The sequence below is a fragment of the Thalassophryne amazonica genome, chromosome 9, assembly GCF_902500255.1.
Source record: "Thalassophryne amazonica chromosome 9, fThaAma1.1, whole genome shotgun sequence".
In the NCBI taxonomy this organism is placed as follows: domain Eukaryota; kingdom Metazoa; phylum Chordata; class Actinopteri; order Batrachoidiformes; family Batrachoididae; genus Thalassophryne; species Thalassophryne amazonica.
The window spans coordinates 28,199,632-28,222,071 of NC_047111.1; the positions used below are offsets into that span (position 1 = coordinate 28,199,632).

The window sequence follows — 22,440 nt, forward strand, 5'->3', positions numbered from 1 at the left end:
ATCTACCTTTCAGATTATCACTCATTCAGTGATTTTGGAAAAGCAAATTAATGCATTTATTTACCCATTTATACAAGTGTTTTTGTTTTGTTTTTACTTTATCACGCTGTCCTTTGATTTTTCCTTCTCACCCCTCTCTCCATCACTCACACCTGCAATCTGCTCCATCTCCACCTCTTTTTTACAAGCTCTGGATGATGGCAGTTATTGAAATTTGGCAAAGGTTGAAGAGGAAATAGGTTTTCTAATCAAAAGCTGTTTGATGGCTGGAATGCTGATGCTGTGGCTTCAAGATGTTCTGCAGTGATGCCTTAAACTGATGCCAGACTGTATATTGATGACCAGTGCTGTGCCTTTGGAATGAAGGAATAGTGTTGGATTTCACATAAATGTCCCACTTGAGAGTTCACAGTTGTTAAATGGAGTCATTTTCTCCTTTTTCCTCACTTTAACATTACTTATTTAATAGTGTGTCGTGCTCATGCTTCTCCTGTTGCTCTCAATGCTCTGCCTCTGGTGACACATTGTTTTGTCCTTTTTCATTATTTGTCTATGACTGAGCTGAAAACTAAGATTGTTTTCTTACTGTTATGGTAACCACTGAACAAACACTTTCAACCAGTTATGCTGTCTTATTTGAAATCAAACAACTGCAGGATCGGTTTTAAAAGCAAAGGTATTTGTTATGTGTCGGACTCGGTCGGAGCACCGACCCAGCGTTTGACAGGACCCAGCATAAAATAAGCAGAGCACGGTTCAAAAGGTAACAGCATTTAATAAACATAATAGTGAGTGGAGTGATAAACAACCCAAAAAGTCCGCGGTCTGGTGAGATGGAAACACGGCGCGCTCTCAGCAGCGCAAACGGTCCGGAGTCACAGCAGTGTGGACCCAGGGACCCCGCCGACACCCCCCAGTCTGCGAAGGAAGAAATCATGAGGTGAGTCCAACACTCTCCACACAGCTCAAAGGTGCAGCCAATCAGCAAACACTTCCTGGCTTTAATATAACTCAGCTTCTTACCCTGCAGGCACGGAACAACTCAGTTCAAATCTCCACTGCAGCAGAAGCTGATTAGGCGATTAGCATAGCGTAACAGCTCAATCTAACAAGGTGTGAGGGACACCAAATCCACTGTCATTACTTCATGAAAGTCACCAAAACCAAATTACCTCAGGAAGTGTGCTGAAGAGAGTGAGACCTCACCAAATCCTCCTTCACAGACTGTGGCATCAAACCTGGAGCGGTCTCTGCGTCCGTAATGGTGAGATTGTTCTCCTAACGTCGATCTCACACGTCTGCTCACAAGGTCGAGTCTCTGGCAATCACACACTGTGCATTCAAGGTTTAAGTGCAGCAAGCTCTGATCAAGACAGATACACCACAGCTGTGAGTCCTGATGATCTGCACGTGATAACAAGCCTCAGGTGTTCAGGGTGAGGTCCTAATACTCAGCCACACGTCAGCCACTCATTGCTGAACGCATACCACCTGGAGGGAGAAACAGAAAACAAAAACAAAGCCAGCCAAACACCCCAGCCCACAACAGTATTGACACAAAGGTATTGTTTTCACTGGTGTGTGTGTGTGTGTGTATGTGTATGCACAAGATAACGCAATAACTGTTGGATGGATTCCTTCCAATTTGGTGGAAATATTACTTGGATTGATATATCAAGGTAATTAGACTTTGATCGAAGTTGTAAGGTCAAAGCCATGGAAAACATGATCTCAACAACACTATTTTTTTGGATAGCTCAACAAGCATGAAGCCTAGATCGATGATTGAAAGTATATATATTGAGCAAAATATTTGTCATTGATTGCTATGAATGACTTCAAACTGAAGTCACCCAGAATGATGTCAAAAACACCATGACAGATATATAGTACCAGTCAAAGGTTTGGACCCACTTTCTCATTCATGGGAAAGTGGGTCCAAAACTTTGACTGGTACTGGATATATTATACAAATGATGAATGTTTCTGAGTTCAATGCTACAAATATTTCATGAAGTGAAAGCTGGAACATACCATTCAACGAGGCAAAGCCGAGCGTGCATGTACTCGTGCACACCCACGTGTGCACATGATCACTTGCATGCGTGTGTGTGTGTGCACATTTGTGCAGAGTGCAATGGTACCAAATGTATGGAACCAAATTTGCACTCTAAATGGAACCAAGCTGCACTCTAAATGCAATGCAACACAAATGGGATGAATTAATCCATGTCATGTGACATACAAAGCACCAATCAAATGACAAGGATCCACTCAGCCATTATATAAATTTAGATATCTTGGTGTGTATAGTGTGCAGAGTATGTATCAGCCCTTTGATATATTTAATTTACATTTCAAGTCTTTCGAATTGGGTCACTGACAAAATTTGCACATCTCATATTTTCCTGAGGACCATTTCAATTAACTACCGTTGTAATCCCTGCACCATTTATGGATTTGTAGTCACAGACACACAGATAGACCTCCTTCGTCAGTTAGCAGTTGTGGATTATACAGCTTTATTGTTTCGTCAGTGCCCAGTTGCACACTTGGGGGTTTTGTTTTGTAGTCCTGTTTATCCTTATGTCTGCATGTGAAAAAAGCATCTGTAATATTTGACTTTTGCTCCCCTCTTGGTGATTTCCTGTGTTGTTTCACTTTTCTTTTTTCCCTTTAAAGCCTAAAAATGAAAATGGTATCTGCTTTGTTGTTGTCTGTCAGATCTACGTGGTTTCTGGGGAATTCCCCTTGGCAACAGAATATAAACAAAATCACATAACCTCAGCCTCAGTTTCACATCATAACAATGAGGGGGTTTCCTTTCATGGGTGCCAGCATTCTGAACAGTTTGGGTTTGAATCTGCTAGAAAAAAAGGCTGATTATCCTAAGAGTATGTGGGATCATGTGCTATCACTTTGGAGAATAATTCTGTGAGTATCATTTGTTCTGTTTGTCAACAAATTTGAGGGATTTGTCCCAAATAAAGGGTCTTCTGTGAGGCTTGAAGTGTCTGACGTTTTGCAATCAAAGTATGTGGACTATGGGAGCGAATAAGCAATACACAAGGTAATGTCAAATTAAACTGAACTGAAAGGAATATATATATATATATATATAAAATATAGGGTACTCACAATGGCTATTCTGAGGAATTGGTAGCAGATAAACCTGCAGGGGGTGTTGGTCTCATGGATTTTTGACTTTGAAATGTCTAACTTGATGTCATAGACATTGGAGTCCATGTTGATTAAACATGGTTGAAGGTTTTTGTTCATCAAGGATAAAGTGATTCAGTTTTTAATAGAATTGATCAAATACCAAGACCGCTGAGAAGTGTACACCACAGCATCACTGATTCACCAAGAATTCTAATCCAATTACTTTTTTCCACAAATCTGATTGGTTAATCGTGTGAGATTTCCAACTCTATAATATTGGGGTAACGGTGGCAAAATACGAGGTCTGTGAGAAAAGAATCCTACCTTTTTATTTTATGCAAAAAATATATGGATTTGATTCATGTTTTTACGTCAGCCAAGCTTGAACCTTTGTGCGCATGCGTGAGTTTTTCCACGCCTGTCGGTTGCATCATTCGCCTGTGGGCAGGCTTTGAGTGAGCACTGGTCCATCCCTCTCGTCGTTGTTTCATTACGAGGAAATGGCGGAATGATTTGGGCTTTTTTCCATCAGAATTTTTTAGGAAACTGTTAGAGACAGGCAGCTGGAAACCATTCGAAAAATTTATCTGGCTTTCGGTGAAAATTTTACAGGCTTCACAGAGAATAAGGAGTATTACTACAGCTTTAAGGACTCCCCACAATGGCGCACGGCGCACCACGCTCCGAGTCGCCATCGAGAGGCAGAAACCACCACATCATTTCTAAACGGATCGCTGTGTGGAGCCGGGACCATCGTGTGCAATTTCTCTGGTTATCACAAGAGCTGGACATCAGCCATTTTCTGGCAGATTTCACTTTTAACAAGAGATTTTGTCATGGAAAGCCGCGCGGAGGCTTCGCGCGTCACGACCGATTCGCTGATGAAACGAGACAAAGGAACACCTTCATTTCGGAGTGTTGAAGGACAAGTTGGGACAAGCCCAGCTCTCCACAATTTCTCTTATACTCACTCGACTGGTAAGCACTGAAAGCCGAGATAGGCAAACATATGAATCAAATCCATATATTTTTTGCATAAAATAAAAAGGTCAGATACTTTTCTCACAGACCTCGTATTCAACCGTTTCACATTTGCGCCCTCACCGGTGTTCTAACGAGATGTCATTCCTGTCGACAGGCCAGCCCTCCATGCAGCTGTGCATACGCACGCAATGTGCAATATTGTCGGGACATGCATCTATCGATTTAAGCAACAAGACACACAATTCGACAGAACACTAGCTGTGTGCGCTGCTACACAGATGTCATAATGGCGCTGTTAGCTGAGAGTGAGAGAAAGTCATGTACCGATGCCGCCAACGCCGAAATGTGTGAATTTAAGCTACCATACATACGAAAGTATTGATGTGGATTCTGACACAGAATTACTGTTTCACATTTGATGGATTTTCACATTTGCTGGATCAATCCGCGTCCTGTTGGAGCGATGCTGCTCCATGGTAAGCCTCACTGACCGAATTACCTACAGAAAAATAAACTGTGCAAACAATGGAACTGGATTAGAATAGGACTAACCCCCTTGTGGCCGATGATTTGTGGATGTTCATGCTGTTATACAGTCGCAAATATCCACCGGGAAAGCTTAATTTGCGGCCGTATAACCAGCATCAGCGTCTGAAAGTCATCAGACACAACATGCTTATTCCCTAATTAACTGATGTGTTTTGGTGTCTGACAGATGTGGTGCAGGTGTTCTACTCTCTGAGTGCCCCTTCTTTTAGTAATTCTAATTTTTGTTTTTAAGAGACAACGCAGATAATTCAGCCTGTTTTGTGTCACTAATGGCAAACATTAAGAACCTTAATAAAAGCTGTTTTTGTGTGTGATTATTTTGGTGTTGGAGTTAAAACACACCTGGCTGCTTTCACGCTTCTTCTTCATGATCGCGTCAAGCCACATGGTCATTTTTTTTTTCTTTCTCTACTTGCTTCCGGTGCACTTCACTGTCACACACTTTCAGCAGAGGGTGGTCTTCGGTGGCTGCGATTGCTAATCTATCTCTTTTTTTTTTCTCCTTCTGCCCTTCCCTCCTCCTTCCACACAGGAGCTGCACAGTATCCAGGTGAGCCTCCCCGCCGCTCCTCTCCTTCTCCTCATTGTGAACCAGTTCTAAGAGACATTCTTCATCTTAACATCTAGTGTGTGTGTACTGCTTAGATCCTCTATACCGTCTTTCTTGGCTCTCTCCTCCACTCTGACGCCTACATTTCCATTTGCCTTGCTCTGGCTTTCTTCACAGATCATTTATTCCAAATCTGATGCTGGTGTCATTTATGCTGACGGATTCATATATTGTTTTTCACAATGGTTTTGGAATCACTGTGCCGTCCTGGTGCACCCTGCAGTCAGTCACAGGCAGAGTCATCCATGATCACAAAGGTTTTGTTCTTAGGCAGTTATGTTGGTGGGAAGGGGTGGACTAAATGGAGTCCTGACCCCTCGGTAGCTGCCTCCACTCCTCCTTTTCTTCTCTCTGCTCTGCCAAGCCTTTTAACCCAATTAGCAGTGCTAGTGACAGTTATTGATATGTACGACACGAATCAGAACAAAACAACAGGCTGTCCTCTCCAGGCCGGCAGTTGATGAATCCTGGTCATTCCCAAACCCATATCCTGATCTCCCAGTAACACAGGCGGTAAAGTCAAACTAAACTCAACTGAACACACACAGTGCAATTTTAGTGCAATATTGTTTGTTTGTTTTTAGTTTGGTTTTTTTGTTACTAAAAGCACATAACAGTAGATCTCAGTTGGTTTCTTGTATTGTTTTAACTTTTAGATCTATGCCTTTCAAATACTGTAACTTGTTTATGAATTCACCCTCAAAGTTTTGAGAAATTAGATCCTTAAAGGACTCCTTTTTTACCCATTTTTTTGAGTTGGGACCCTTTTTGGACCCCTTCGTCTCCCAACTTTGAGGGTGTCCCACTGAAAGAAGAATACAAACCTATCAGACCCCTACCAAATGAACAGAACCTGCAATAAACTTAGCGGGTGTCAGGCCAGGTGGCAGCCTGGCACCAGGAGCGGCTGGACCCGCAATACAGACTCCCAGACTAGACTTAGGTGTGGAGGAAATCATGGTCTTTATTCCAGGCTCAGGTTTGGTACACATGTAATCAGTCAGCGAGGCAGAGGTACATGCAGGGTCAGGCTGAGACGCAGTCACAAACGAGCAGGGTTCAGAGGCACCAGCAAACACAGGCATCCGGGATGAGGCAAGACGGATACAGAGCAGAGATACGATACACGGCAAGGCAAAAATCAGGACTGAGATCGAGAGCTGGACATAAGAACTAGGACAAACTACAAGAGAACTGAGAAGAAAATAAACACTAAGACCAAACTGACCAGGAACTGACTAAGAAAACAAAAATGACTAGACAGACCAGAGATTAAGACAGAGAGTAAGTGATAAACAAAAACTGACATTAAAGCACAAAAGATCATATAAGCAATGGAACACGAAAAACAAATGATAAACAATGAAATCACAAACCGGCTGCAAAGAACAAGACAATGGCTAACATAAAAAGTAACAAAGAAAAGTGACAACGAAAGACAGGAAAATAAACAACTAATAAATCAAAGCTGAAAAGATCAACAGAAAGGGGACAAAATGGGCTCAACGCCCTGATAAGGCCAAAACCATGACAGTGGGATACCCTCAAAGTTTAAAAATAATGGGAGGCCTGCTTTAGGCCTTTTTCAGCTCAGAGTGTTTTGAGCTCCCCCTATTGGCCAGCTTTGAGGGTGTCCCAGTAAAATAATATTATTGTACTGTACCCTCCATGTAGTCTCCATATCAAGAAACTAAGAACTGGGACACCATCAAAGTTATGAATTGTACCATTTTTGTAATTGCCCAAGGGGGGCCAAAATAGGGGGTGCTGTAACTTTGGTCATAAGAGGTCAATCATGGAATGGTTTGGGTTTTGAAGTTTGGGTACCATACCCATCTCAAAAAAAAAAAAAAAAAAAATCAGCCCAAACCAGGGGGGTCAACAATCCAATGTGTCTGATAGTGTCTTATCCTTAGGAAAATTGATACGTAAATGCACAAAATAGCACGTAATGTCCATATAGAAAGTTTGCTTTCATGAATGTGTAATTCGGGGCATGTCCACCTATGTGGAAAAAATTCTAGAAGGGAACATGCAAATTGGTGAGGATTTGACACGCAACATAATTCATCAGCATCAAAAGAATATTTAGTGGGTGCTGATGGTGTCTGTATTTTGCGTGACTGAAATTTTGGCGTTAAGTTACTGTACTTGACAGATTGCTGTTCCAGCAGCCGTCATGCTGCTGCCTCCTCGTGTTATGTTTTGTCACTGTTAAATTGAACCCAGCAATGCAGGGAGAAACAGAAACTGATGGTAGATGCAAAAACAAGGTGATTTATTGTACTTCCAAAAAAAAAACCCTCAAAGTTCCAAAAGAGCTGACAATGTGAACGTGACCCGGAAAGCAAACTTCAGTGAATAATCAATAAGGGAAACTAATTGGTAGGTCAAAAAAATAAATTATCAATACCCCAACAACAAAATGGTGAAGCAATATCAGAACTGACAAAAATACTCATGGATGAACCATCAGAGAAGGAAGAAACTGGCAATGGGCAGCAGAAGGGAAAGTGCTTGAATGCAAAATGACAAATCATAACAGGTGCTCAGAAATGATAATGGGAAACAGCAATGCTTGTGGAAAGGAACAGAACACAAGATGGCAAAATTAATAAGACAACTGCCAGAAAAATAACATAACTGACTTCAAGGGTGAGTGGAAAATAAATAAGGCCAATAACCAAACATAACCGCATAAGAGGAGAAATGATGATACAAAAACAAATGTGAACCTTGGGAGTGAAAACTGAGCAACAGGGTAGAAAACATAATGATTAAGAATGAAATCAGAAGGTGATGCGAACACAAAAGGTTATTAGAGCAAAACAATGGACATGAACTACAGCCACAAGGCAACGAGGAATACAGAATACTTAGTGTGCATGAAATGGCAAAGGACAAATGTAGTCACGGGATATGATGGGCAGAACACAGGCAGGGAAATATAATACGCACAACCACACACACACACGCACAAGGCATTGAGCGGGGATACACACACACACACACACACACACAGGATAGACAAGGGAGGAACACCCACACAAAACGGAGATACAGAGCCAGCACACACCTACACGCACAAGACACTAAGAAGGCACCCGCATGAGACGATAGGACCCACACTATAGGTGAGGCAGGCACGCCTACACACATCACGGACATGAGAACAGCATACATCCACACACAAGAACACAGGAGGCAATACAAACCAAAAATCATGTCACAAGCAAAATACAAAGGACTAAAATCACAAACCAAAACCAGAGGGATCTATATACAACACCTCATACAAAGAATGAAATAATAATAGTAGTAATAAATAATTATAAAATGTGGCATATTTACTCATCACTCACAAATCTTCAACTGCTTATCCAGGATTGGGTTGTGGGCGCAACTGCTCCACTAGGGGATCCCAAACTTCCCTTTCCCGGACCACATTGACCACCTCTGACTGGGGGATCCTGAGGTGTTCCCAGGCCAGTGTGGAAATATAATCTCTCCAGCTAGTCCTGGGTCTTCCCCGGGGTCTCCTTCCAGCTGGACGTGCCTGGAACACTTCCCTCGGGACGTGCCCAGGAAGCAACTCCACCCTAAGACAGGGTGGAATAATTTTACAGCATACATCATTAATGAGTTTAAAAAAAACAAGAATTGGGTGCACAAATTTGAATTTATTTTGGATCTTCTCTAATCCACACCTGGTCAAAATTATACATACAAGCTCAAATGTATACATACACATCCACTAATACTGTATATGATTAAATGTCCCTGAGCAAGCTGCACCACAACCAGACACTTTTGGTAGCCATCAACAAGCTTCAGGCATAATTCTGGCTGAATATTTTATCACTCATCTTCGCAGAATTGGTAGAGTTCATTGAAATTGGTTGGTTTCCTGGCACGGATTCAGCTTTTACACGTAGTCTACAAGTTTTCAATAGGGTTGAGGTCAGGACTTTGGGAAGACCATTCCAGAACCTTAATGTTGGCCTGCTTTATCCATCTCACAAGTTTTGATGTGCATTTGGGATCATTGTCCTGTTAAAACACCCATTTGATTTGAAGTGATGTTGGAGAATTTGGAGGTAGTCCTCCTTCACCATTATTCCATCCACTTTGTGCAATACACTAGTACTACTGGCAGCAAAATAGCCCTAGAGCATGATGCTGCCACCATCATGCTTGACAGCTGGTGCAGTGTTCTTAACTTTGAAAGCCACACATTTACTCCTCCAAACATGGTCTTTGTCATTGTGGTCAAATAACTCAGTCTTTGTCTGTCTGACCATAAAGGTTTTCTCCAGAAGGTATGTGGCTGGTCAGTGGTCCATGTAGATTACTTGCAAATTTCAGTCTATCTTGAAGGTGTCAATTTTGGAGTTGGGCTTCTTTCTTTACCCTACACCCCTCTCAGTCCTTGGCAATGTAAAACTTGCTTCATTGTGGACAGCGACACTGGTGTTCAGCAGTTTCCAGTTCATGGTAGGCCTGAACTTTAGTGGTTCCTGGTTTGTTCATAAGCATCCTAACTGATTTCCTCTCATCTGAGGGTGACAGTTTGACATCTTCTTCAAGACCTTGGCAAAGTGGTGACACATCTGACTAACTTCTACTTATGTACAGTTGTTTGAACTGATGATCTTCGAATCTGCAGTTGTTTAGAAATGGGTTCCAGAGACCTTACCAACTTGTGTAAATCTACAATTCTCCTTCTTAGATCAACAATGAGTACCTTGGACCTTCCCATGTTCTGAGTATTGGTCAGTCCAATGACTGCTGTCAAACACATACTTTTCATGGTGCGAAACAGAAACTACCAGTCAGTCGTGATCACTAATGAGTAGTTAATAGATCTTGGCATTGTCATGTTAAAAGACATCATAGAACCTTCAGCACCATTTATTAAAAAAATATTGAAATGAATGCATGTATATATTTGAGCCTGTAGGGTATAAGTTTGACCCTGTGTGGATTAGAGACAATCCAAAATAAATTTAATTTTGTGCACTACGTTATTTTTTATGTGAAGTCATTGATGATGTATCCTGTACAATCATTCCATCCTGGCAAAAAAACTGTTCAAGGACAACATTAACAGCCCAGAGTTACCATGATATTCTTGCCCATGAGTGTGTGTAAACATTGGATCACAACTGTAAATAATTTTGCAGTGCAAGCTCACATGTGTCAGGGCACATGGTAACTTGGCACAGAAATCAGTAGTTAAGCGCATGCAGGCTCACAGACATGGTTGGTTGTGATGAATAAAAGGCTTTATCTAGTAACCAGACAGTGGATTCGGTACACAGGAATTCAGATAAACAGGCAGAGGTATCAGGCAGGGTACAGGCAGGGACGTGGTCTAAAAAACGAGCTGAGGTCATACACATGGTGTTGAGGAGTGCACCAGGCAAAAACAGAGCAGAGTTAAAAAAAAACAAGCTGAGTTCAGGATACGGCAAGGCGGAGTTTGGAGCAAACGAGCAAGGTCCAACACTACAGAGCAAACAGGAGGGGAACAAGAAGCTAGAGAGCGAGCTAAGTCAACAGTTGGGTGAGGGGCTGTAAGATTCTGAAGGCTTAAATACTGGTGGAATAATTGGGTGTGAAATGAAGAACAGGTGTGCAGAAGGTTCTGGAAGGGGCGTGGCTGACAAAGACTAAAGTAGGTTCAAGATTGTGAAGGGAAATGAAAGCAAAGCAGACCGGACCAAGAGAACTAAGTGACAGGAAAAACTAACGTTAAAAAAGTGACATGCTCAAGACAAGTAACGTGAGCAAAACAAAAGGGGCAAAACTAAGAAATAATATGACTAGTCTCAAAAGTGGAAAACAAGAAAACTACTGATTATAACCCAAACTAGAACTGAACTGTTACATAAAAGTGAATGCAATAAAAATGGCAAAACAAACTATTGGTTAAACAGAAAATAATCGAAACCGGAGACTACAGAATAAAGCAATGAATAACTAAACAAACCTGGGGAAAAAGACAATGAAGATAAATAAGAAATAAAACTAAAGAACACATAATCACTACAGAAGACCATAAATAAATGAATTACTGAAAAACTAAATGATAATCAAAGAATAAAACCTGTGACTAAAGCATACAGAAAGAAAAGCAAGAAACAGAACCAAACTGAGACTTAAATGACAACATAAACACACATGAGAAGTAAAGCTGGAAATCCACAGAGGAAATTAAGCAATGAACCCAGACATAAACCCCGAGCCAGGGCAGAACCTGACAGCATGCACACTCCTCTCAAATTTAACAAATCTCCTCTGTGCTTGAGGTGTATTTCCTTGTTTGCTTTTTTCCCATATAAAAACCCAGTAATAGCATCTATTTTCTATTACTTTAGAATTTTCTGGCTATACTTGGCAGTTTGACATAGCACAAATGCTTATCATGTGCACATGAACTTATCAAACTTTTGGAATAATTGTATCATCTGCGTACACATTAACATTTTGACTGTTTTAACATTTTGACTGTCAGCTTTGTGGCATATTTAATTCTCTGCACTCCAGAGCTCTGTATTGGCTACAGGTGGGTCAGCCTGTGCAGCACTGCACATAGTGCACTCTTCCCTGTCTTCTGTGGCTTCATGACTTGAGGTGCACATTGTAATGTGTGCTCTGTGTTCTGTGATTATTATACAATAACCTCTTGCATGTCACTGATGAAGCACTGCACTGTGTTAAGATACTATAGTGTTGTATCATCATGTTTAATGACCTTTGGATTTTGTCGTATGGCATTTTCATCCCATTACTGTTCCTGCAGGTGGAAGACCAAAGGTCAGTTTATGTGCCTAGTTTGGCTGCTTGGCTGCAAATGCTTTGAAAGACAGTCCACATTAATACTTTGCGGAGACCCAAGTAGGGACAGTCTTGATTATTTGGAAAGAAATAATGCATTTTTTTTTTCAACAAAGCATTGGAATTGGCTTTGCCCTTTTAGTCTGCTAACGTTACACTGAAATTATACTGCAAATGTCAGCATTACTATTTCATAGTAAGCAGTGGTGGGCACAGTTTCGATAAACAATAATTATCAAAGATAATGTTTTCATCATTGGATTATCTTTTTAGATAACTTTAAAAACCATTATCGGACTAATTATCCTGTGATAAATTTTTGTCTGATCATTTTTTGACCAATAACGTGGTAAATAAAATTGAACAGCTACAAATATTTATAAAACGTAAAATCAGTTGAGCACCTACCTGTTAAATGTTTCATAGCTGATGTGTAGTTCTACCCTCTGCAAAACAGAGAATAGCTGCTTTAAGAAGAAACCATCCTCTGTATAACCATCCTCCATAGACAAAGGAGAACTGGTCCCAAAAAAAAAAAAATAAATTTCTCATTTCTCTTAACCCCATACTGATACGCAGGCAATATCACCCATGTCATCCAGAGGCATACATTTTTAACTTATGGTTCAACTTTTAACCAAACTAATGTTGGACAAGTTATTTAAATTAATGTCGTGTCTGAAGTTTTATAAAGTGAAAATATCAGATATATGTTTTACTTTTAAAGTAATGTGCTAATTTTTAAGGTTTTAGTGTGGATATATATATATATGCTCTGCCCAGCAGTGCATTATGGGTAGGATAGGGTAATCTCAGTACGTTCACGACATGAGAAATGCATTTCAGACACTGTGATCAGGCTCTACAGACAACAGCATTAAACTCTAGTGCCTAAAACTCTCGTGAATATATTCTTTGGGTTTATAGACGTTATTGTGTCTGTGTTTATTAAATTCCATGCATCTTAAATGTAGCAGACACAGATTATCTGGAATTTTGTTTTGGCAGGTTTTCAAGGTCTCTACTGCCATCTACTGGCCAGTAGTGTTCATTCCCCCAATTGATGTATCCCACAATCCCTTGCATGCCAGAGAGTCGCTGCAGTCGACAGCAACATATAGAGAATCAACACGACAGTTGTAAATTAATATTATACTACAAAAATGTATTTTTTTATGTTTTTCGTCACGTTAACGAGAGACTGCTGCATGATACCCTGAAAACTTGCTAAAACAATGATAACAAATAATCTGTCTGTTAATGTTTAATCTGCATGGAATTTAATAAATGCAAACTGAATTTCATACATATTATATATATTAGTCTCGAACAAAGAGGACAATCAGTGATGTAAAGAACAATAATTAAGACGTTAAAGAGCAAACTTCACTTTCCTCCAGAACGACATGATCAGGAAGCGATTGTAGCTCACAGCAGCTCCCATTGAAAATAACGGAGAGACAGCCTATGATTCTCGCAAAAATAGTTTTATGTTGCAATGTTAATGGTGTTGTCTGTGTGCAGCGGTTAAAGTGCAGCCTGATCAGAGCATCTCAGTGCAGTTCTTAATGTTACTGAGATCTCACAGTGCGGGGACCTCTCCGAGGTTTTGTGAGATTTGAAACGTCAATAGGGTGAATAGTCAACATTTATGTGTCAAGACAATATTGAGTGCACGTTTTACAATATCATAAAACGTGCACACATTCTCTCCACATGCAAAACATTTTGTGATGACACTTACAGGGCTCTGTAAAAATGCCTGTTTTTGCAAATAAAAAAATTGAATATTTTACAAAAGCACATTTATCTGTAAACACCAACACACGACACACGTCACATTAACGTGTTGGTTTACATAATGAATGACTGAACCAATCAGTGTTTAGCAGAGGCACATTTTACCCACAATCCTTTGTGATCTGTCTGTGTTTGTTACAAAACCTCAGAATTAGTGCATTATTCAACATTAAAAGATATGTTATATTTTAACTTTGTACAAATGACAGAATTGACATTAATGGAGTTATTCTATCGGTATTAATGTTATTTATAAATCAAAACCATAAGTCAGCACTGCTTTATTTTCCAAGACCTCCGCCTGACCGGAGCGTTGTGATTGGTAGAGAGCTGGGCTTTGTGGCTGCTCTCAGCTTGTGGCTGTGCTGGAAGCCATGTAGTAAACAAGAGCAGAAGTGTGGGCTCATTGTTTGGGTTTGTTGGCGCTTTTGTTAACAAAAGCGATTGCGGTGTTAAAACTCAAATTCAGTTTATTAGTAGCAGCAAATGTACCAGAGACAATACTGGAATTTATCGGTTGTCTGTAACTTCTGATACATTTTTGGGTGGTTTATCGTTTTATCTTTATCAAAGATAATTTTTCAGTTATCTGATTATCTGTTATCAAAGTTAATTTTTTGGTTATCTGTGCCCACCACTGATAGTAAGCATGTTACTGTGCTCTGACTGCAGTGGCTTTTCTAAGCTGCTGACCAAAGGTGTGATAAACTATAGGAAACTCTGATTGATGAATACTGCTGCTTGCAGAAATAGAAGATTTCCAGTGTTTAAAGTAAAAATTGTGTATTTGAAATGATAGTGTTTAGCTTACTAGATTGTATTAGAATGCAGGAAAAGTTATAGAATGCTAAAAAATCTGAGTGGAGAGCATGCTCTCAATCCCCCAACCCTTCTACACCTGTCCCTGGACAGGGTTAGAGTTAGCTGGTCTGATGTCAAAGTGTTTTTTTTTTGTTTTGTTTTTTTTGAGAAGCTCATTCTGTAAGTCTGAGTGATCAGCAGAAGCTTTAAGCTCAGCTTGAAGCAGAAAATTCATAATGCTTTTGGGCTGCAGAACTGCTCTTTGTTATTTTTCTACTTTAAGAATGTACTTTGAGGTTTTCCAGAGGAAAACACTCTGACAGTGAGATCACAGCTAAACAGATGATAATTTTCTGTTTTCCCTATTATTATTTACCATTGTGTTCTGGAGCAAGTACCTCAGTGGTATAGGAGTTGGACGACCATTGCATAGACTTGGGTTTGATTTGCCTGATCAGGCAAATAATGTGGAATATTTTTCAGTATGATTGAAGCATCTTTTAATTTTGACCTCTGTGTAATTCTTCAACTGACCCCTACCTGACCACCAATTGAAAAGTCAAGTGGCCAGTCGTTTTTTTTTTTTTCAAAAGAGGAGCGTGTAAGGAGTATTTCGGCTGAATTTGATGCTTTTATCACCATTTGCATGATTGTTTCACTTATCTGCTGCACTAGGCAAGAGTTTATTTTTGACTTCATACATAATTTGTATTGTGATATAATCAACCAAGTCCCAGAATTTTAAAATTTGCAAACCAGCAGATAACAGATTTGTTGGCTCACGATATGGCTTATTACTGATAATTCTTATAGCTTTCTTTTGCAATAGAAATACTGGATTAGTATTAGTTCTATATGTGTTTCCCCAAACATCAACACAATATGTCATATATGGAACAAGTAATGTATGATACAAAATGGCCAAAGAATGTAGGGAGAGGAATTATTGTGCTTTATGCAGAATTGCAAAGACTTTTGACATTTTAGATTTAACATTGTTAATATGCGTTTTCCAGCTTAATTTATCATCAATATAAATACCAAGAAATGGTGTATTTGTTACCATTTCAATATCATGTAATGATAAATTTCTGCTTAAGTTTCTGGACTTATTATCAAATATGATACACTTAGTTTTACCAAAATGGAGCAATAATTTGTTTGAATCGAACCACTGTTTAAATTTATGTAATTCATTCTCCATTGTGTCCAGGAGCTGTCCCAAATGATCCCCACGACAAAAAACAGTCGTATCATCAGCAAACAAAATACAACTTGCATACTTGGAAACCAAACATATACCATTAACGTACAAAAGAAACAGCAATGGCCCAAGGACTGAACCCTGGGGTACCCCATATGTAATCCTCAAAAGCTCAGAATTTGTATGTGCAGATAAGCACCAGAACCAATGGGCCTCAGGGTCTATATATAGGATGAATCTTTGTGAGAAGGCTTTTTTTCTGACCTGGAATATCTGCAATCTGCAAAAACAAGTACAGATAGGAAATAAAGCACCCAAACACACACAAAACGTATCACTTTGACTGCACTAGAGTACAGGAGTGCTAAAAGTATTTCTTTCAGACTTGAGGGAACACTTTTGAAAAGGCTGGAGAGAGAGCAAAGTCTTTGTGGTTGTCAAAGGTCAGAGTGCAGAAAAGACTTCTCCTTCCCTGTGTATTTGCACACTTTGCTCTGTGTGCCGATCAATAGTGTGTGGATGTAAGAGGATGGAGGTGGACTGGGAGACGCAGCGGTTAAACACAAGGAGTCTTATCACTGTGAGACTCTGCAAACTGCAACACACAGTTACTCACACACACACAATGCTCAGATTAATGACAAACAAGCTCCTCATGCACTGTTTGCTTGTCATCTTGTATTCTTTGCTTTTATGACACAGGTTCAATTTCCCAGGCTACTGAAGCTCTATCAGCTTTCCCACAGAATATGTACTCAGCCCACCGTGGCAAGGTCATCTCCCACTGCACCAAGCAGATTTCCAATCCACATGATGTGACTTTGCTTTTGCAGTGTCAGTTGTTTTCAACCGGATGCACAGCAGTCTCAACGTATCTATGTGAGAGCTGAAGATGCAGCGCGTTCTTTAAGGAGAGCTGTCTGAAAGTCCAGTTTGCTTCTGCAGTTTTCCTTCTGCCCTCATCACAGTACCACAAATGTGTCCATTTAACAAAAGAAGGAAGAATGTAATACTTCTAAAGCATTCATATGGTGAAATAATTCAACTCAAGGAGCACTCAGAGAGTGCATCAATCAGTCAGCGACATTATTACATCCAGCAAACGAGGAAGGCACCTGATCTTTGTGATGAGAATATTAAAAAAGGCAGAGCCGGATCTTGGTGATATTTAATCCACTCTTGGTACCCTCTCTTTACAGAACTGTGTTAAAATATGGATATGAACAAACAAACAGGAGCAATCTGCCAAAACTGAGAATAGCCCTATGTTAAACAGGTTTAAATTGCTGACGTTGCATAGAGAAACACAACGCATGACCAAAATGTCAAAGCTGATGCTCCTTCACAGTGCAAGTGATGCTCCTTATCTTGGTTTCCGTAAGTAATTGCTTGTTTGATACAAAGTCATTTCAATAGTACCCAAGGAACCTCAGAAGAGACCTAGTACTCAAGACATCCAAGTCTCACAACCATTCAGCAAGACAAGTAGCACCAGGACCCTAAAGACTTTATGCTCACCTCCATCTTGCAACCTCATGAATCCACAAGCTCTTGTCAGGTGTGTCTTGATCGTAAAGGCTGAGGACCCGCGGACATGAATGTCACTGCTGAGATCAATTAATGTCTCTACAAGTTTAACACTTTCACCACATGCAGATACACTTCTGATGGTTGAGGCCAGGAAGTCATTTTAGCATTGATCCAGGACCACCATAAACACAGACAGTCCGATTCCTCATTCAGCTTATAAAAGATTATAACATTGTCTGAACAGTCAAGATCAGTAAACATTTCTGTGTAGGCTCTCAGTTGTCCAGTTGGTTTCCATAGTAGAGAAGCTTGAATCTTCGACTGGACTGGGTTGCTTGACGTGAGGACGTTTCGCTTCAAATTGCAGAAGCTTCCTCAGCTAAAATTCTTGCTCTGGTGGTCTGACTTCTGTCTTGACCCTTGTAGAGAAGACTCTTGTCAAGAAGAAATTCTTCTTGAGGGACAAGAGTCAAGACAGACCGTCTCAACTGTTGTATACAACGGCATCGGCCCCAGAGGGTTAAACCCTTAGATCTTCAGCAAATGTATTTATAAAGAGAAACTGAATGAACTACACAAGTTTTTTTTTTCTAATAAGTTTATTTAATGAGGAGAATTAAATGCTAAATTGCTGTGTCGTAAATTCATTTTTGTTCAGCCTTTGTGACCTGTCCACATGAAGTTAGATGTAAAAATGTTGAAAATGGCCCTATCCTGCAATGATAATGACTCCTTAAAAAAATTACTGGATCCGGATCGTGTTCTGCATCATTACCAACATTTAATGACTTCTAAGTTAGGCCAAGATACGTCCCTGGTAAAAATTTCATTGGAACCCGTTGAGGATTTTTTGAGTAATCCTGCTAACAAACCAACCAACAAACAAACGGACGCCACTGAAAACATAACCTCCTTGGCGGAGGAAATTATAAATCCAGAATGTTTCTAAGTGTAAATAAGTACTTAAAATGATTACTAAACAATGGGTTATGCCCACTGCATTAGATTGTCATGGATAGCTGTCAAGGATGCCGGCAACAGAGGGTAGGGGATGCCAATAGCGAATGATGCTGTTGCAAAGTACTCTGTTTGCTGGACTGTCTCATTTCAGAATGGTTGCTCCGACCTCTGCTGTCTCAGAAGGCCACTTATTTATTGGACACAGGCTTAGACGGATGCAGCCCCTGAATTAGGACACAGCCTTCTTCTTACATGAATTCTTCCAGATCGGTTCAGGCTTTTCTGATGCTTGTGAACCATTTGTCATTGTTACTGATGGCTCATGTCTGTCCACAGATGTAATAATGCAAATTAACTTCAATACTAACCTTAAGGGGGAAAAACTGTTATAAGACCCTAACACCACACAGCTGACAAATGAATACAGGGAAGGTGAAAATGTTCAATGTTACATCAAGTCGAGTCAAGTCTGATAGCATGCATTGGTGCCGTGCTTTGCCACATCCACAACACCATGGAACTGACCCGGGTCCTGGATAGCAGACATTCCCATTCCCATATCTCTAAAATAACCATCTACCTGCCAGAGCCATGTGAAACATAACTGTTGCATTAGCCTTCTCCAGACACTGGGGTCCTCAGCACTCAGGGACTTACATGCTGGATCATGCACATAGAAATGGGCCACATGTCCAAAATGTTATAGCTGATGTTCCCTCACAATGTAAGTGATACTCCTCATCTTAGTATCTCATTAACTGCTCCTTTGATTCAAAGTCATTCCAGTGGTACCCAAGGATCCTTTGAAGACACTACCAAAGACATCCAGTCAATGCCTTAGGTCACTGGTTAGCATCCAAGTCTCACAACCATACAAACAAGACAATGTAGCGCCAAGACCCTAAAGACTTGGACATTTGTTCTCCTGCAGAGATATCAGTATCACCAAACACCTCTGTTCAGTGACCTCATGATTCCATAAGGTCTTCCCAGTGCTTCTCATTCTCAAAGGCTTAGGACCCAGAGATGTGTCTATCACTGCTGAGATAAATGAATGTCTCTACAAATTCAGCTTCTTCACTGCATACAGATACAGTTCTGATGGCTGAGTCCAGGAAATCATGAAAAGTCTGAATCTTAGTCTTGATCCAGGACAATCTCAAACCCAGCCACTCTGATTCATCATTCAGTTTCTCAAGTGCTGCAATCACAGCATCCATTGACTCTGCAAAGATCACTGCATCGTCCACAAAGTTAAGATCAGTAAACTTTTCCTTGCCAACAAAAGAACTCAAGTCACTGGTTTTTCACAACACTCCCCAACATCCAATCCATGCAAGCATTGAACAGTGTAGGAGGCAGAACACACGTTAAAACTTAAAAACAAGAAAGAAATATGTTGTAGAGTTTAGAATTCTAAAGGTCTAGATTGATGATTTCTGCAGCGCAAGCTTCAACACATAGTGCAAGTGCATTCGGGCTGTTTTCGATTTAAAAGATGAGCAGTGTCAATATAATTTAAGGTGTAAACGTGTTGAAATTATTTGCTTAATTTGGGCATAACATTCAATAAACCAATAAGAGCTTCATCTATGATCCCCTTTAAGAGTCACAGTGTGCCAGGAACCTGTCCGTTAATTTGTTCATCACTTTGGATAAAAGAATTAGCAAAACTGATGCAATGGAATTGACAAAATGGTCACAAGTAAGATTTCTGACAAACTGTCTCAAAGTGTCTCAAATCACATCAGTGAAACGCATCCACCAGATCTCCCTGAGCTGAAGAAGAAGTAAGGTGAAATTTTGTATGTATGTTTAGTGTTTACTTTTATTTTGTTTAATGGTTATGTTCACTTCTATTTTATTATGTGTACAAGCAACGTGTACGTGCATTTTGAAACCACCAATGTGGAGCACATCTGAAGATTCTGTGCTTTACTGGAGACCAGGTGGTCTATGATGCAATAACATTATGTTGCCTCATCATAGCAATGTGTCAGGCAGTGCAGCTGACCACACCTCATTTTTACATCAACACACCAATTGGTGCGCACCAATAACCAGTACAAACATGAGCTCTGGCTATGAAAATTACAAATGTGTCAGCCCTGCACTACATCTACACTGTGTCCTGCTTTGCAGCATGAACATAATTCTTTCAGCCATTGTGTATTTTGTGTTGATCGTGCATTATATGGACTGCAGATCATGTGATCTGGCCCCAGCTCACCACTTTAAAACCTCTTTACCAAACTGTATGTGTTTTTATAGCAGTAGAACTCACTTGTCAATATTTACTGTGGCATTCATGTTTTGTACCCCTGAAACTGAAGCGGTAATGGATTTGACCCTTTTCACCTGTAATGACCACTAAATGAAATCAGCAGTAATGTAAGCTGGTATTTTTCGGTAGCAGCGATTATTACGTTTATAAATTATATTGTGTTCTATGTTGTCATAGCTCTTCTGAAAGCATTGGCCAAGCTTCTAACAAGAGAAAATGTCCAAGTTGTTCCCTGAGGCTGCTTTTTTTTTTTCAAATGAAGGACAGGGATGTTGTATTATACTGAAATGAAATGAGGTTATTAAGGTTTTTAATCTTCATAGTTCAACTTCAGCCTGACAGTTGCATTGCATACATTTTATGAAATATTCTTTCTGTGATTAGCAAATGTTATATAATAGCTTTCCAGCACAGGATTGCACTTCATCATACTTTGTGATAATTAAATTATTCATGCTACAATTAAATTAGGTATAAATGATAAATGACTTAGTGCAAAACTTTAAAAATTAACCCATTCAAGATAACACACCAGCTTTTCAAAACCACTGATAGGAGTAATTTCTGGTTCGGTCCTCGGACGCTGTGGATTTATTCATGTATTTATTTATTTGTTAATTTTACCTGGAAGTATGTGACTATGGGCTAGAGAAGGTGGAGGCTTGATGGATTTTGATAGTGCTCTAAATTGCAGTTTAAATATTAACAGCCAGCACAGCGTGTTTTCTCTGTGAACCTTGAGTGGTGTAATATCAGCTTGTGCAGAGAATTAAGCAACTATCTGTCTTCATTCATGTGTGAGATTTCAGTGTGTGCACATGTAGTGCACGTGAGCGCTGCCCTTTAAAACTGTTGCCCCTCCACATGTTTCTAAAGAGACAGCAGTACTGACAACCCATAGCTATTAAATTTTATTGAAGTGACGTTCTAGGAATTCCTAAAAAACAACAAAAAAACAAAACACATTCAGAACCTGACCAAGAACGTGGTCAGACTAAAATTCACATACATCTGGTTTATCCCATACAGAGAAAGACGTTAGACCTGTTTAAATTCTCCAACTGCCATTTCTTCTACTTGAAGCAGAGGAAGGAGGAGAGAAGAAGGAGGGTTTTGGAGAAATGTGGCTGAGAAGGGAAGCTTAGCTTTCGTCCTGAAAATCCTGAAATGTGGAGCTTTTGTGACATCTAGTGGCAGAAAAAAATATTGGTACCTTTCAGAGAATCCTTAAGATGAAGACATGCTCGCTCTCTCTCTCACTCTAAAGACATATGCTACTTTCATTTGTGCACTTATAAAAGATATAGTAGGTGTGACTTCACAGGTTCATGTTTGTAGATAGCACAAATATAATGTCCATAATCAGCCAAGGCAGCTTTTATTTTGGAGGGTTCTGAAATTAGCATGAGGGAGTCGATGCGGCATTGCACAGCACCAGCTAAGTAGCACTCTATTCAAAACTCCTACACTGCTTAAATTTGCATGATTGCCACATTGGTGGTAAGCAAATGCACCCTCCTGATGCTTTTAGGTCAAGTAAATCTGGTATGGTTCTTCACGGATTCCTTTAGAACCAACGCACATGAGTCTGGAATGTCAGGTTTCATTTTTGAAAATGATCTCTTTTTCATATCCTGCAACTAAATGTTTCTTTTCACATTATTCATTCATCAACTTGGTAACCATGAGCTACAACATGAGTTCATTTCATGGCCA

At 40.0% G+C, this 22,440-nt stretch overlaps 1 protein-coding gene across 6 annotated transcripts in view; it reads left to right on the forward strand.

Moving 5' to 3' along the window:
* Positions 1 to 22,440, forward strand: part of cadm1a (cell adhesion molecule 1a) — a 1,471,967-nt gene that overhangs the window by 966,519 nt on the left and 483,008 nt on the right. For 5 of the 6 annotated variants that reach the window (XM_034177825.1, XM_034177829.1, XM_034177830.1 and 2 more), the window contains exon 2: positions 5,228 to 5,245. The exons of the other annotated variant lie outside the window; for it this stretch is intronic. In XM_034177825.1, the coding sequence (XP_034033716.1) occupies positions 5,228 to 5,245 (18 nt within the window). The remainder of the gene's footprint in view (positions 1 to 5,227; positions 5,246 to 22,440) is intronic. 6 annotated transcript variants of the gene reach the window in all.